Source organism: Erpetoichthys calabaricus, chromosome 4 (genome assembly GCF_900747795.2).
Source record: "Erpetoichthys calabaricus chromosome 4, fErpCal1.3, whole genome shotgun sequence".
NCBI lineage: Eukaryota > Metazoa > Chordata > Cladistia > Polypteriformes > Polypteridae > Erpetoichthys > Erpetoichthys calabaricus.
The window spans coordinates 51,374,398-51,390,354 of record NC_041397.2 but is presented as its reverse complement, the minus strand read 5'-3'; the positions used below and the strand labels follow the sequence as shown (position 1 = coordinate 51,390,354).

Below are 15,957 nucleotides of genomic sequence, written 5' to 3'. Positions count from 1 at the left end.
ACTCTCTGTCTAATTTCAGAGCTAATGACAGTGCCAGGGCAATATGGCTAAACTTAGTTCTCATGTTGTTTTTTATGTCAGAGGTGATAACTCACAGTAACTTTTAAAATGTAAGTTGGGCTCATTACTCAGAAAACTCCATCTTAAAAAATATTCTGGCAGAAAACTGCTTTGCTGTGCTGTCAAGAATGTATTTGGACCCTTTTTATCTCCTGGAAGAACAGCCACTGACAACACATTGTTTCTTGCAATAAAATGTTATTTTTATTTAGATGCAGAGAAGCAAGGGCTGATGACCTGCAATAGTGGTCTGTTGGAGACTATGTGATCCTGAACCGAATGATAAATTGAAAATAACTAAGTAGGACAAAAATAACTTATTCATTAATATCAACCAGCAGTACCAAAGAAGTAACTTGTAGGACTGGGATTCTTTATTGACACAGAGATCAGACCCTGATATTTATTTTTCTTGCACATGGCAGTATTCTGGCTGTTCAGCATGTGAAGCTGCACATTGTGGTTTTCAATTGTTTTATATCCTGCTCTTTTGGATTGACTAATTCAATTGGTAAAAGTTATGAGTATGTTATTCTATAGTGCAAAGCAAGGTTATTATAGTTAACGAAAACTAAAATCAAAGCTGAAACTATAATTAAAAAAACATTTTCGTAAACTGAAATAAAATAATTAACAAAACCGAAATGAAAAACTAAAACTAAACAAAGCTATTAAAGTAGCTGGAAAGACTAAGTGAAATAAAATAATAATTGACTAAAATGTTTTTAGTTTTCGTTTTTGAATGAATATTCTTGCTGTTGGTCTTTAACCCTTGTAAGTTTTCTCTAAAAGAGAAAGTCATCCACCACGAGACACCCGCATATATTCATCCAGTGAACAGAGGGCGGCTGTTCACACAGCATTTGTGGTGACAGAGCAAGCTGAGTGCGGGTGCGTGAGAAATAGAAAACGATTTGCGTGCCGCCTTTCTTTGTGCTTGTTGTATATCAAGATGTAATTCAAATGGCTGAAATCAGAATGTGCTGGTCAACAAAACATTTACCATATGGACAGAAAAATCACGAGTGAGTAACGTTTCAGTTTATTTCCTAGGTTTCTGCTTTTTGTTGACAGCAATTCACCTGCCACTTCACACTGGAGAAATCGTATTTACTTTCTCATATAAGAAGCATAGAGAAAGTATAGTAATCATGAAAAAATTCGACCTCGATATTTTAATGAATCTTGACGTTATAGACTAACCAGTGTCCAACAGTACTGTGTTTTTGGAATTGTGTGTGTAGCGCGCGCCTGTGTGTGTGTGTGTGTGTGTGTGTATAAACACGATAACTCAAAAATGCAACTAGATAGATGGATGAAATTCGGCATGTAGTTGTTACACCACAATTGTAGATTTGTATTAACTTTTGGGCCAAATCCATCACCCGGAAGTGGTACTTTACCTGAACACATATTCGATTTTTTTTTTTATTTTTTATTTATATAGCTGCTGAGTCTGATTTACATGTATTCAACTTTACTCTTATAATAATTGTTCAATATATTATTAATTTAATTTGTTGTTGATAGTTTCTTGATGTACATAATATAAAAATATAATCATTGTCTTGCGGTTTACTCTTCAAATATCTATCCCCATATCTGAGTATACAAGAAAGTCGAGGGGAGAGCACTCCCGGTTTTTGAAAATAAAATGGCACTGATCGAGAGACTGACTAGGTCATCATATAAGATCAGCATATTGTTGCTTACCAATCACTTTTGCTTTAAAAGTGCATCATTTAACAACGAAGAGATACAAACAAAGGTAGAGAGTCTGACAAGTGATGTAAAAATAAACATACTAATGGGTTTTTGTATTTATTCCATATTTATTAATTTCTTTTTTAGTTCATATTCACAAGTCAAAATACCTGATATTGTGAAAGTAATCCATTAGCAGAATTATATTTTAAAATATTTGTCTCCTTTTTTCAATGTTTTTCTCTCTCTCTCTCAAAACAGTTGAAATATCCAATTCTTTTTTGTTCTTAACATCAGCCATATCATAAATATTGCATACCAGGGATTTTTCCTGCCTTGCATCCAAACCTGCTGGGGTAGGCTCCAGATTTGCTATAATCCTACTCTGGATAAACAGGTTTAGATAATGCATATGTTGTTCTTAATGTCAGACGCTGTCTTTGTTATTTTGTGCCTCCATTGGGGGCTCCATGCCATAATTACTAAAAATAAAACTGAAACTAATATATATAAAAATAAAACAAATGTCTTTGTGAAATAAAAACTAAACTAAAACTAAAAATACACAATGAAGGAAAACTAAAGCTAAACTGAATTCCCAAGTAAGGTCAGAAAAATATAGAAATAAAAACTAATATTAAAAGGCAAAACTATAATAACCTTGGTGCAAAGATAGTTGCAACATTTTGAAAATAAGATCATCTTCACAGAATATGACATGTTAAAATAACACGGTAGCCTTCAAAACACACACTTTGTGCAAGTTTGGGTGCAAGTTTGTTTATATCCCCTGAGATGTAAAAAAAAAAATAAAATAAAAGACAGTATGGTTTACAGAAATTCACCAGTTAACCTGAGTTTGGGCATTTTTTTAGCATGAAAGTGCAGCTCAAGATGTCAATGGGTTACAGAAATCCACTATCTATCTTGGCAACACTGGGTAAAGCAGCAGGTAACCCTGGATGAAATGCCAGTCTGTCAAAGGACACATGTATACCATAACTTTAGAGTGAGAAAACAAGTTTGCTGTTATGAAATTGCAAAAGCAACCCTTTCTGCATATTATTTAATTATCTATAATCTAGTAGACAAATTCAACAGTAGTTGCATTTTTGAGCTCCTAGGTATGTATGCAAAAATCAGTAACTGCTACTAGAGTTCTCTTCAGAGAGAGATTTTTTCGTGTTAAAAAAAAAAAATGTGCATGTCTGTCAGACCCTTTCCATAACATTAATTTTTTAATGAATTTGTATTTTTTTCCTTCATTTTTAGAATTATGGTCTGGAAACTGAAAACCTTAAGACACTTTCACATAAGCTGAATGCTTCTGCAAAAAATCTCCAGAACTTCATAACTGGAAGAAGAAGAAGTGGTCATTATGATGGCAGGACTACAAGGAAACTACCAAATGATTTCTTAACATCTGTCGTTGACCTTATTGGAGCTGCAAAGAGCCTTTTGGCCTGGTTGGATAGGTAAGCTTGAGACATAAAGATAGTCCTTGACACACTTTAATGCACAGTAGATTGATAATTAATAAATGTGTAATGTTATTGGAGTACCAGTAGCTGATCATTTCTCTTGGTTTTAGCAATTTAAAAAAGAGAAAAGCAAATTTGATATTTTTGGTAGTTAATTTAAATATTGATTTCCTAAATTTCTAAGCTTCTAGATGTTGCTGTATTACTATTAAAACTCCAACAATACTAACCCTGATATAGAATTTAGAATGCCTTAGTGCTAGGCGTTACAATTTGGTATTATTCAGTTATGGTTTGTGTGAGTTATGTTGGACTAACTGCATTAGACTTTTGTAGAAGGAATTCATTTCTGTGAAGTGAAAGGTACATTGGACATTTTGAAGGTGTTCTCTTAGGGTACCTAGCTTTGAGCATTGTGTGGTTACTTAGTAAACTATTTTTAACGTTTACAGTGTAAATAATTAAATGCTTCATCACTATGTTTACCATGAGGCATGAATATAATTTTTGCATGCAGATCCAGCATCTCATATATAATAAGAAAGCAGCATTATCTTTTTGTGTAGCAGATCCATTCATCCATCTACTCATTCGTTTTATGAACCTGATTATCCAAACTTGGGTCACATGACAGAAGCCACATATCAATAAAATAAACATACCATATATGATAAAACGATAAAGTTGTATTAAGCAATATTAAGATTGTGTGCTGCAGTTACTGACAATATTATGTCTCATTTAAATAAAGTATGAATTGACTTTGTGCATGGTGCTTGATAAGACAGTGAATTGGGATCTGTCTTACAAAATGAAATGTAACTTTTATAAATCATGTATATTTTTCCTTGGTGTCAGATGGATCTTAATGCTGCAATGCACTTTGTACTGCACAGTAGCCAGGTACAAGTGTGCAACGTATGTGGAACAAGCAATTAAAATAAAAAAAAAAATTTTGAATATAGCATTGTTGTCACTTACTATTTTTGTTGTTATTATTTTTTTTATTTGTTTTCCATTTTGTTAAAATGTCAGCCAACTCATTAGGGTAAGTAGATTAAAATAAGTAGTCCAGTTCAATTTAGCAAAAAAATGTTCTTCCTACAGTATTTATGTGAGACTGTGCAATCCGCTTTCAGCAAATTAATGGTTGGTGGTTAATATGGAATTATATGTACAGAATGTTGCACTGTTGCATAAACATAAAATCATGCACATAAAATGTGTTCAACGTGCTGTAATAATCACTCCGGTAACAGTTTGGAACCTGCAGTAAATTGCTGTTGTAATGCATTTTAACTTTCCCTTGCATTTGAAGTTGTTATTAGGGAATTGGAGATATGTTGGTGCAACTGTAGCTGGGGAAAATCAAACCAATGTGTTAATACTGTTAAAACTCTTCATATGTCTTTGACTGAATTACATGTACTGTACGTAATAAGTATAATGTAATGTATTATTGACTTACTGACTTTTTCAAAATGTATTAGTAAACTTTTGTACAAATGCTGACATAACAAAAGCCTTTCCTGGAAGCTTCTGTATGTTTTTTTTAGGATAATTTTAGAAACATACTCAAAATAGAATTATATTCTCATTAGTATATTTGTGAAAGTTAGTCTAGTGGGTTTATTTTTTTAATAACTGTGGACTATTTTATAAATAACTGTGGAAATATCCTGTGTTTGTTATCCATTGATCTAAGTCTGTAGTGTTCAGGCATTTAAAATTCCTCATTTTCCATTGGTTTGGATGAAAGTGTAAATGTAAACATTGTCTATGCATGCGTTTAATATCTCATTTTTCAGATGCATTCTTGATGTTCTGAAAATGATGTTGTGATGTTTGTGATAGTTTAGCTATTAGCTAGTACTTCCATTGTATGTGTCAAAGTTCTTGTATACATATTCATTCACATTCTTTTTTTTAAATCACTTATCAATCCGTCCATACAGTATCTACACCTGATTAATCCAACTGAAATGTAGCAACATTGTGCAAGCCAATCACAAGGGCCACTCATGCAGTAATTCGTACTCAGCCAGTGTCCCCAAGTAATCTTTTGAAACAGGTGGAACTTGGGAGTACCCAGAGTAATCTGACTTAGATTCAGAGGCAATGTGCAGGTTATACACTGACAGCAGTCTTGCTAGGATTTGAACCCAAGACTCCTGAGTTGTGAGGCAGTAGTACTACACACCATCTTTATATATAATCTTCATTTGGATCTTGATCTTTGTTTGTCCGCGAATTCACGGCCTTGTGTGGTGTTCCTGCTGTGTTCAGTAGAGGGCAGTAGTGATGGAGGAGGAGAGAAAGTGAGGGGGAGGATCGTTGGATGAGGTTGGCGTGTGGTGATTAAAGAGGATTGAACTAAAGCAGACTACGTGCTGTTTGTACTGGCTGAATACACAACACCGTGGTTGTTACTTTTGTTTACAAACACTGTCGACACCACTCTTTGTGTTTAGATCTGGCGTCGACACCTGCTTCGTTGTCGAGACACTGGTTTTTTGTGTTTCTATCGACCATCGTTGGCAGCACTTCGTCCAAATCGAATGTTGACCCACTTCTTGGAGTCGGCAGTCAGAGTATATAAGTCGGACACACTTCTGTGATTTTCCATCAGTCGGCGTTTGGAGTTCAAGAAAGAAGCATTGGTTCTTCTTTACTCTTTGGATTGCCACAAAGCAACCTGCGAGACTGGAGAAAGGTTAAGAAGAGATTGTGAGAGGAAACGACAGCGTCATGAAAACGAGACGGACTGTGAACGGAGAGAAGCAGAAATGCTCCTCCACCACCACATAATTACTATTTGGACAGTGATTCCGAGTAGGCCGTTCCTATTGAATCAATGTCCAAGGGTTTTGTTTTGTAATTTTGTTTCCCTTATAAAAAATCATAATGCTGTGCGACGAAGAGCCCAGTTCACGACTGGCAGCCACGTTTAAGCAGGGAGCCCTTCACAGACAACTTTAACACGTGCAACGTAGTTGGGCGCACATGGCTAGTTCCACATATATTTAGTTGAGTTTAAATTTTATATTAATGTTTTATTCTAATTTTTTGCTTTTCTTCTAATTTTTTGTTGTTCCATTATTTTTAATGATAACTGTCTGACAGATGCCCATTGAGTGAACAAGCTGATTAAAAGGGCAGGCATAGTTAAGGGGTGCACTTTGGATGCCATGGAGGTCATAGCAAAGGAGAGAAAAACAAAACCGAGTGCCATTATGAACACAGCTGTACATCCTCTCTTTGACAAACTAACACTGAGGACTTGCAACCAATGAATTATTCAGCCTAAGTGTGTCAAGAAATACTACTGAAGCCTCTTTATATCAACGGCAATACACTTGCATAAAGCCTCACTGGGACTGTAACTGCTATTTTTATTTTACAGTTTGAATATTTAACATTGAATTGAAAATTTCAGATCATTCTTCTTCACTTTGTATTCTGGTCATCTCATTTTTTTCTTTAGTTCCCCCTCTAATTTGACTGTACTTACTTCTCATTTCCATGAACATCTTACACATATTTTTTGGTCTGATAGCTTCCACTGTCATCAGTGATACAGGCAGGTTTCTGACCAGTAAGAAAAAGTAGCCCTTTGCTTTTTAAATATGAACTGCTCTGTGGAGCTCATCTGTAGTTTATAGTCTCTTTGTTAGTCAGTTGAGGGAATCAGCTGGTATGGTGAGTGGCTTTCCATCTTTGTTCATTCAGCATCAAACTTCTACAAAACACCATGATTAAAAAAAGACAAAACAGAATTTTGTATTTTCTTCAAGCATTTAAAAATGATTGTTTGGTTAATTAGTAGTCATATATTACACATAATATACAACTGAAATCCAGGGAGTGTCTGTCATAACAGCAATAACTGTTTTGACAGTCTGTAGAAATGTATACTACTTCAGTTCCATACCTTTTAGACTTTACTGACAACTTAAAGCATAGATAGTATTTTAAAAGAAGTCCATCCTATTAGCGAGATGAGATAATGGAGATTCACCACATGGTGTAAATATTTACTTGTGTAGATGTTTATGATACATTGCAGCCAAGAAAGACTGAACAAAAAAAAATTTGAATAGCACAGCTCATGGCTAGCATTATACAAGTTTACTAAATTAATATATATGAATAATGAATAAAAAATTAAGATGCTTGGCAAAGTAGAGGAGACCATTCTCTCCAATACGCCTGGTTGGTTTAAAGGGCTAGATATTGTTAAAATTGATTTCTGGCAAAACTGAAAAAAAAAGAAAACCTGTATAATACCAAAAGGATTCAGGCACTTGTATTACACGACCGTATGTGTATTCACCCATCCTCTTAATCCCTTTTTTCCAGTAAAAGGTGTACAGAAGATTCATTTCTGCACTGTAGTGTTATCTTTGTTAGAGCAAGATATTTCTATGGGCATGGTTTTATTTAATCCTTTACTGAATATTTTTTACATTCATAGCCCACTTATACAACAGTGATATGAGGGTGAAGAGCGCTGGAAAAATAAAAATATAATACTAATGAGCAAATATTCTTTCTGTGTATCTAGATAATTCCACACCAGGATTCTTCTCTTTGCAGTCATTGTCTTATTCCTAGGGGTCTTCATTCAGCTAACTTGGATATGCGCTCAAAACATTTCTATTGAGTTCTTTTTTAGCTGATGATTATTTTTAAGATTATGGAAGAGAGAAGGACACTGGCATGACCTGTACCATACTGTAAAATGCCCAAGAGCAGATGGGGAGCGAGTTAGATGAGGATGGACAAACTTTGACCTTACCTTGCTTCTGTTTTACATTTTGACAGCAGTCTTCAAAAACCTCTCTGGAGACTTGGATGTCGAGGAAATGGAAAGATAGCCTCTTTGACAATTGATGTTGTAATTTAAACCATGTTTTTCTTTGTCACAAATTGCTAAAGCATTAATAGGAAGACTACAGTTGTCATTTGTTATGAAAAGTGCCTGCATTGAGGAGTTTGCATGTACTGTCCTTGCTATTTTTTGGATTTCCTCCTACAATTCAAATACTGATTGGTAATCTGACTGATTTGTCATGAGAGATTTAGGATGTCTAGGTGCATTTGCATGATAACTCCTCTTCAGGATTGGATCATTCCTTTTGCCCACTGATAAGACTCGGGTTTCTCACAGCTCTTAACCGTAACAGCTGGCTTGAAACTGTAGATAATGGATTGTTTGATTACAATATATCCAAAAAAGCATTCATCATATTACTGACAAAAAACTGGAATACTGTGATTTGTCTTGATTCACTTAAATTTTTATTAAAGATTACTCTTTTCATTGTAAAAAGAGTGCATTATTACATGTTCTTTGAGCAGATACCCAGGATGTGCTTTTTTTTTTCTTTTGTATGAAATGAATGTAATGGCTACAATCCCTGATGGACTTGTGGGTTGCCATCTTTTTATTTGACTACCAGGAAAAACTGTTCAGCTTAAAATGTTGTGCATACAGAAAGCACTAATATGTAAAGCCATACATTGCTTTTTTATTTTAATTTTAGAGCCACAATAACTTTGTCTATAGAGTGTTGCTGAATTATATGATAATAATAACATGTAATTTTGTATTTTTAATATGCTATTACAGATATGACAAAGAGTTTAGATATTTTATTTAAATAATGAATTCATCTCTTTAAGCCCAGCCTCTGTGTGTGTTCAAGCGCGTTTAATACACACTGCTGTATATCTGAGTTTCTGTGTGACTCACAGACCTCTTTTTTCAATGCTTTTTAATGACATACAGTAACTGTAATAATTTATTCAGTTCTTGAAAGGTGCCATTGTGTACATGCTTATTTTCAAAATCATTATATACTCTATGATATATACTTCATTTAATGGAAACACATTTTAATTTAAAATTGATGATAATACCTTAGTTAAAATGTATGTAGCAGAAATTATCTATCTATAAATAGATCAGTTTATGGGAAAGAATATTTGTACTGTATAAATAGTTCACTTATTAAAAGTAAACCATTTTACTAAATAAATGTTTAAGGTGTTGGATTTATTTTCCAAATGGGAAGCAAATATAACTTGTCCAATTGTCTGGCGTACAAAATTAAATTGTTTTTATTATTAAATATCATATATGGGGCTAAGAAAGAGACTATGCTTTTCGTATATAAATTCAGTTTTCATTTGTTACTTTTTAACATTCAGTTTAAAGTATAATGCTATCAGATTATTTAATCAATGGCTTCAAAATCTGAAATTTTTTGTAAGTTATGTGATTTACAACTAAAATATGAACAATAAAATAATTCAGTCCAGGTACTTATACTGTACATATATGAGTCTTTCATGGGGTCCACTGAGTTGGAGTGCAGATATTATTGGCATACTTTGTTACAGAGGAAAATCCAGGCTAAGAAAAGATTAAATTAAATCTGAAGATCTTTACATTTGTACGAGGGGAAGTTTCTCAGTAAAAAAATTAGAATGTTTTTGTACAAATGAGGGATGAAATGTTGTTTTCTGAAAAATCAATTTAGTACCGATGGAGAATTTTAATGAAACTGCAAATTGCATTTGTTTTTAGGACAACACTGCAGTAATCTGCCTTATAGCTGTTAGATCACTTTCAAAATGTATCTTATTCCAGAGAGTTGCTACTTATATTGATTTTGAACAAGAATAGGGATCCTAAAGTACAATAATCATTTTGCTAACAGTTTCTTAACATTGGAAAAAATTGTGTAGGGCATTTGTAAATGCTAACAAGTCTCTTCTCAGAGTTTTGCGCAATAAAATGAGTTTTGTGTAATGAACTTATTTAAGAAGCAGGCTTTGCTTTTTCCACTCTGTAGTTCTTAGGACTCAGTGATCAGTATATGGTTTTGCAAAAGGAATTTCAGGAATGCCTTGTCCACTTTAAATTATATACATTCATGGTTTCAGTTTCTCCTTGGATTGTGTATGAAATAGATGCTGGATTTATTTATTTATTTTTTTTACCTTTTTCCTAAAAAGTATTAAATTATCATTAAGCAATAAGATAAATCAGATCAAAACAAAGATGCTGAGTAAGCCAGCAGTGAACATCGTTATTTTTATTTTGTGACTTTAAATGTTATGTATTTATGATTTTTGAGCTCTAATATTAGTAACTTTTTTGAAAGCTAAGGATTCAGAAATACATTGGTTCTTCCAGGTTTTGGTCCATTGCACCTAGGATTGGTTTCCGCTCTCTGTGACCGCATATAAGATAAAGCTTATTCAGATAATGGATGAACATATAATTTCATCATCGTATTGGAATTACGCAAAGTTTGATGTGGGTCGCATCCTAATGTAATTTTATTCTATATCTCACACTCTTAAGGCATTTGACATATTCCAGCATAATCACTAATTTATCACTGATGTGAAAATTTCTTTCATTTAGCTTCATCATCAGCTACACCTCCAATGGACTGGACATTCATTTATCACCATCTTCTCTCATTTGTTTATGGTTTCTAATGTTGTTTTAGCTAACTGGACATTGAAGCTCTACACGTTGAACAACAGGTAATTTATTACTGTCTTCAGTAAAATTTGATTACATTCATTTGATTTTTATTGCATTTTTTTTTTTAGCTATCTCAGTATATCTTCATCAGTAACACCCTGAGCTAAACAGCAGCATGCCCATTTTTCCAGTGTTAACTTTTGCCAAGGAGGAGTCATGTTTCAGCCAACCAGAAATTCTTTATAGGCAGACATGTTGCCATGAACAATGTCTGGAAATAATGTTTTTTTTTTCCTTCCACTCTGTTAGTCATTTTAACTGGTGTCACTTATTGACTAAACTTTTTACTTTGTATGTCATTTATAATGGTTTAATTTGCTGAAAGCTCTTATTTATATAGTAGTTTATTTAAATAGTATAGATTGAAAAAAATGGTTAATAATGTAATAGCTTTCCCTCCAAAGGTAAAGTGAAAGAGACCTTGTGAGAGACATATTTAAAAGATGAAAGAGAAGAACACTGCCCAGTGGTTATTGACGTATAATCTGAGTTTAACTAGAAATACCAGAATTACAATAATAATAATATGGGAAACCACAAGAAGCCTGTTCAGTATTCTTCACATCTTTGTGCTTTTCTTAATACAATTTTAAGTTAAAGTGTTAGTACAGATGGATAACACATTGTGTATGGTCATTAAAACAAGATTTTCAACAGTCTTTTTCATACTTGTTAACACTGTTTTTATTTTATTAATGTGTTCTCTTTTCAGTTTCGTTGCATGCATACATTACAGATCAATAAGACATACTGTATCTTCACATACTTCCTACACATCTTCACTTTCCTACTTCTACAGAAAAGAGAAAATAAAAAATAAAATTTCAAGTAATCACTTGGAGACACAAATATCCAAAAGGTCAGCAACAGTACAGCCTGTTCAGTTAATAGAGGGCAAGTTGAACGAATGCTTCTGAGATTCAAAAAAGTCTTTTACATTATTAGTAATAAAGTGAATTTCATCTTTTTTCAATTTCAAGTAAATATGACTTATTTTTGGTTTAGATGGTATTATTCTAGTTAAATAAGTCAACATCCTAGCAGCATATCATGAATAATCACAGTAGATTATTTAGTCAGCATATAACCCCAAAATAGAGCCTTTAAAAGATAGGTACTATTGTGATCCCAATACTATCTGATAAATGAGCAAAGATTTTGTTCCAGTAGGATCTAAGCAGGTACATTCCCAAACCTTATGAGCCATTTGTGTAGGTGCCTGACCAGATCTCTTAGGGTCTTGACACGGATACATTTACATTAGTCAGAGTTAAGAGAAATGAGTGACGTCTACAGTTTTGAATTGTATTTACACTATGTTTCACACAGACAGAAAGTAGTATTTTAACTAGAGCTGATTTTCACATATTATCTGAAAATCTTCTTGAAACTCCCTATTCTCATTTCTGTCTGTTCTGAAAGACCTGAAATGGTTAAGAAATAATTCCAATGCCTCTTTATAAACCAGATAGTGAGGGAGAGTTACAAATTTTGCCTTGTTTCCTATTGTATATTCTCTAACTTGCATGGAGTAGATTCAGTCAGTTGTTCAAAAGATGCCAACATCTTCCCAATATATTAATATGTAAAAATTCCCACATGAAACATATTCTACATATTAAATATGTGTTTTAGAGATGATGGAAATATATATATTTTTATGCTTTTACATTTGACAGTAACATCTAGGCCTAGAAGTATCAGTTTTAGACCCAAACTCCTCACTTTTTAATGTGTGTGCTGCCGTCTTGTTGCTGCGTTTGTATGAGAGAGGGCAGGGCAGTTTGACGAAGAAAGAGAGAGAGTCCAGCGCATAGCATGTATATTAGCATAATATTCATAAATATTGACAAATAAAAAAAGCACTGGTTGGTTAAATTCATTTTTTCCATAGCATCACCAAATGTCAATCAAATCAGTAAAAGCATTTTTGAGATTTTTGGGTATTTAGTTTTTCTCTTGTTTATTTAGTTGTTTAGTTGTTCTCTTGTCTTGGTGGACATTTACAACTAAATATTGATATACTGAATTGTACTTTTTTAGTAGATACCTACTGCACTAAATGTACCATTCTGCCAAATTTCAGCTTTTAAACTAGAAGAGGAAAAAGTATTTTTGTTGATGAGTGAGTAGTGAGTCATTCAACTTTGCATGCTCCCAACCTTTTTAAACTTATATGCTGTATCTTATACTGGAATTAATGAAAAAACACCTGGTAAATGAGCAATAATAATTCAGTAAGGTAATGCAAATTGGAGTTAAACCATTCACTATTTTGCAAGTTAAAAGAAGGAATGCGAAGCCAACATTAAAGTTCATTGGGAGCCAATGGAGAAATTTGAACTTGGGTAATAAACTCCTTTTTTGCTTTTGTTATTTGTATCAGTTGAGAGGAAATCTAAGCTGCATCTATAGTTCTGTTGCCCCAGCTTTCTTAATGTCAAATCTGTTTTCACACAGAGGTTGACATAGATTATAGTCTTTAGCACTGTACATTCATAGCAGTCGTAGGAGTTTAGTATTACATGTGGAGGGTACAGCACATAAACACAGATAAGTGTGAGACATTTCAGACTGGTATAATTTTATTTTGCTCACTCTCAATCTTTAGAGTTCTAAAATAAACTCAAAATAGACAAAGGAAATCCAGAATTTTTTTTTATTCAGGGACTTCTTTGGTCTGACTTCAGAAAGCTTTTATAATAACATTAGATTTGATGAGTTACTAAAAGTTCAATCTACCATAGTAAGAGCATTATATTGAAGTACTGTATATAATCTGTGTGACAAGTAACCATGGACAAAGGTCATAAGTCAGTTGAAAGGTTTCACACGTTGCATGTTATATGTTGTATGTCAGAAATGTAACATACAATGATGCTACTCCTGGGCATATCATGGCATGCTCCACACTTTTTTCTTAGCTTTTGTTTAATGAAGTCCAGTGATTGAACTCATCCTTTAATTAAATCAGTGTTTTTCAAGTTGAAGTTATTGGTTCACAATCATGGTATATACAGGGCTAGGCAATAGTAGGTTTACATTTTTGTATGGAAAAATACATACTGGTTATGATTGCTACACCCAAGCACACTTTAATAATAAGACAAATAATATAAATAATTTAATAAATAACATAAGAATAAAGTGTTTTGTGTATTTGCAACTGTAAACATGCTTTTGCCCACCTGTGTTTCTTTTGCCACATGCAATTGTGTTCTAAAGTGAAGCATCTATCTGATATATATATATCTATCCCTATGAATGCCGTGAGTGTGTACGCCTGATGAGCCCAGAATTAGGGTGAAACATGTGTCGCGTACTCTTTGCATTATTTGACAGTAAAACTTTGCAACATTCTATGATCTGCTTCTCGCAACTGAAAGAGGGCACCGTGGCGGATGTTTGCCGGCTTGCAGACCAACCACAAAGCGTTACCTGGAAGGTAACCACCCATGCCATGTATATATATAAATATATTATAAATTTCTCCATATATATTAAATATATATAAATATAATGCAGAGTTGACTGACTGAATGGCTCACTTACTCATTCATCAACAAAACCTCTATTTTAGTTAAAAACCTGAAATTTGGCAGGATGATACATCTAGGGTGTACTAGGTTTTTGCTGAGAAAGGACATTTCGATATATATCAATATATCAAAAGTGCTTTTACTGATTTGATCGAAATTTTGTGGTGCTGCGTTCCTTTATCACATCACCAGTGACAAGCGTTCGAACAGTGAATTCGGGCATGCTGGTTTATGCAAATTAAGGCTGTCTGCAGAGGCGAAGTGTAAGAAGGAAAGTTTGGTGAATATGAAAAAAGATGAGATTAGCAAACGCTGTGAGTGTAGCTGGGAAAGAGAGCGAGAGAAGTAGGGAATGAAGTACCATTCTTGTGTACAAGGAGTGCTTGAAGTTGAACTAAATAACCTCATTTACATCTCATACTCCCTATTCTGTAGTTTTTTTTATTACTTCTCACAATGTGGTGTACACAATATACAATTTCAATGGACTACATTTTTTCATAACCTTGTGTGCTGAACCAGTTTAAGAGTATTGTCAAAAGTGGATTGTCATCAAAGGAAGCATCTGATCCATTTTATTTAATTAGTTTTTTCTTCAATGACTTTGGGACAACATTTTAATTGTCTAGCTTCTCTCTTAGAGTATGTCTTGGGTGTTGGGGTATGGGTTCTGTTTATACATGTTGCATTTACAAAGACACTTTATCATTATTTTAATCTGTAACATTTTCTGAGAAACGTATTGGTCCTAAAGGGGTTTATGTAGTACTGCCAAACCCTTAAGGAGCAATCTTTCTTTCTATATGCCTCTTCTTCCAAAAACTCACAACCCCAAATACATACTTTTAGTAAGTTTTGCTATTGCAAGCTTGCACACGAAGTGTAACATATTCAAAAGGAAACTCAGCTGTTTTGCTTACCACTACCTGTTATGATGTTGTACTTGACATAATCTACAAAGAGAAATTCAAGCAGCTGTACTGTGAAGGTTTGATGCACTTGGCCAAGTGTGTACTCTAATTTACTGTGTACACAATATGTGACAATAAATCTAAATTAAGAATTGATTACTTTTTTTTTTTTTTAAATCAATGAATAGGCTTGCCGTTTTTTAAAAAGCCTACACTGTTCTCATCCATATCGTCATTAAGCTTGCAGTACCAATCACTAATAAGTGTTGTACACTTTTTTAATTAAGATAAACAAACAGGAAATAAAAAATTAAACAAAGCCATGACCAAGCCATGATTGAACAGAATAAAGCGTGATGGACATGCTGTTTTTCAGAATGTAATAGAAAAGGGAAAAGGATAGTGCTTTTGAGTGAGTAAAAGTAATTAGTAACTTTTTCATTTTTGTTGGTATATATTTGTTCAAATCCACTGTATAATGAGGCAGTACTAATTTTTGTTAATGGTGATTTTTTAGCAGTTTCTAGCTTTGAATGAACCATCTTTAATTCACCTTTATGAATACCACTGCAGTGATGTCATTTAAAAATCTATTCTGTACCACCAACTCCCCCGTTTAGACACTTTTCATGGTCCTTATTATGTGTTATTATTATGTGTTATTATTATTATTATGTGTTTTTCATCTGTTCTTTTCT

General features: G+C 33.5%; 1 protein-coding gene across 8 annotated transcripts in view; it reads left to right on the top strand.

Moving 5' to 3' along the window:
* The window catches only part of cnksr2a (connector enhancer of kinase suppressor of Ras 2a), a 676,696-nt gene that overhangs the window by 214,641 nt on the left and 446,098 nt on the right, over positions 1-15,957 (top strand). For all 8 annotated transcript variants that reach the window (XM_051926925.1, XM_028799452.2, XM_028799451.2 and 5 more), the window contains exon 3: positions 3,037-3,239. In XM_051926925.1, coding sequence (XP_051782885.1) covers positions 3,037-3,239 — 203 coding nt within the window. The remainder of the gene's footprint in view (positions 1-3,036; positions 3,240-15,957) is intronic.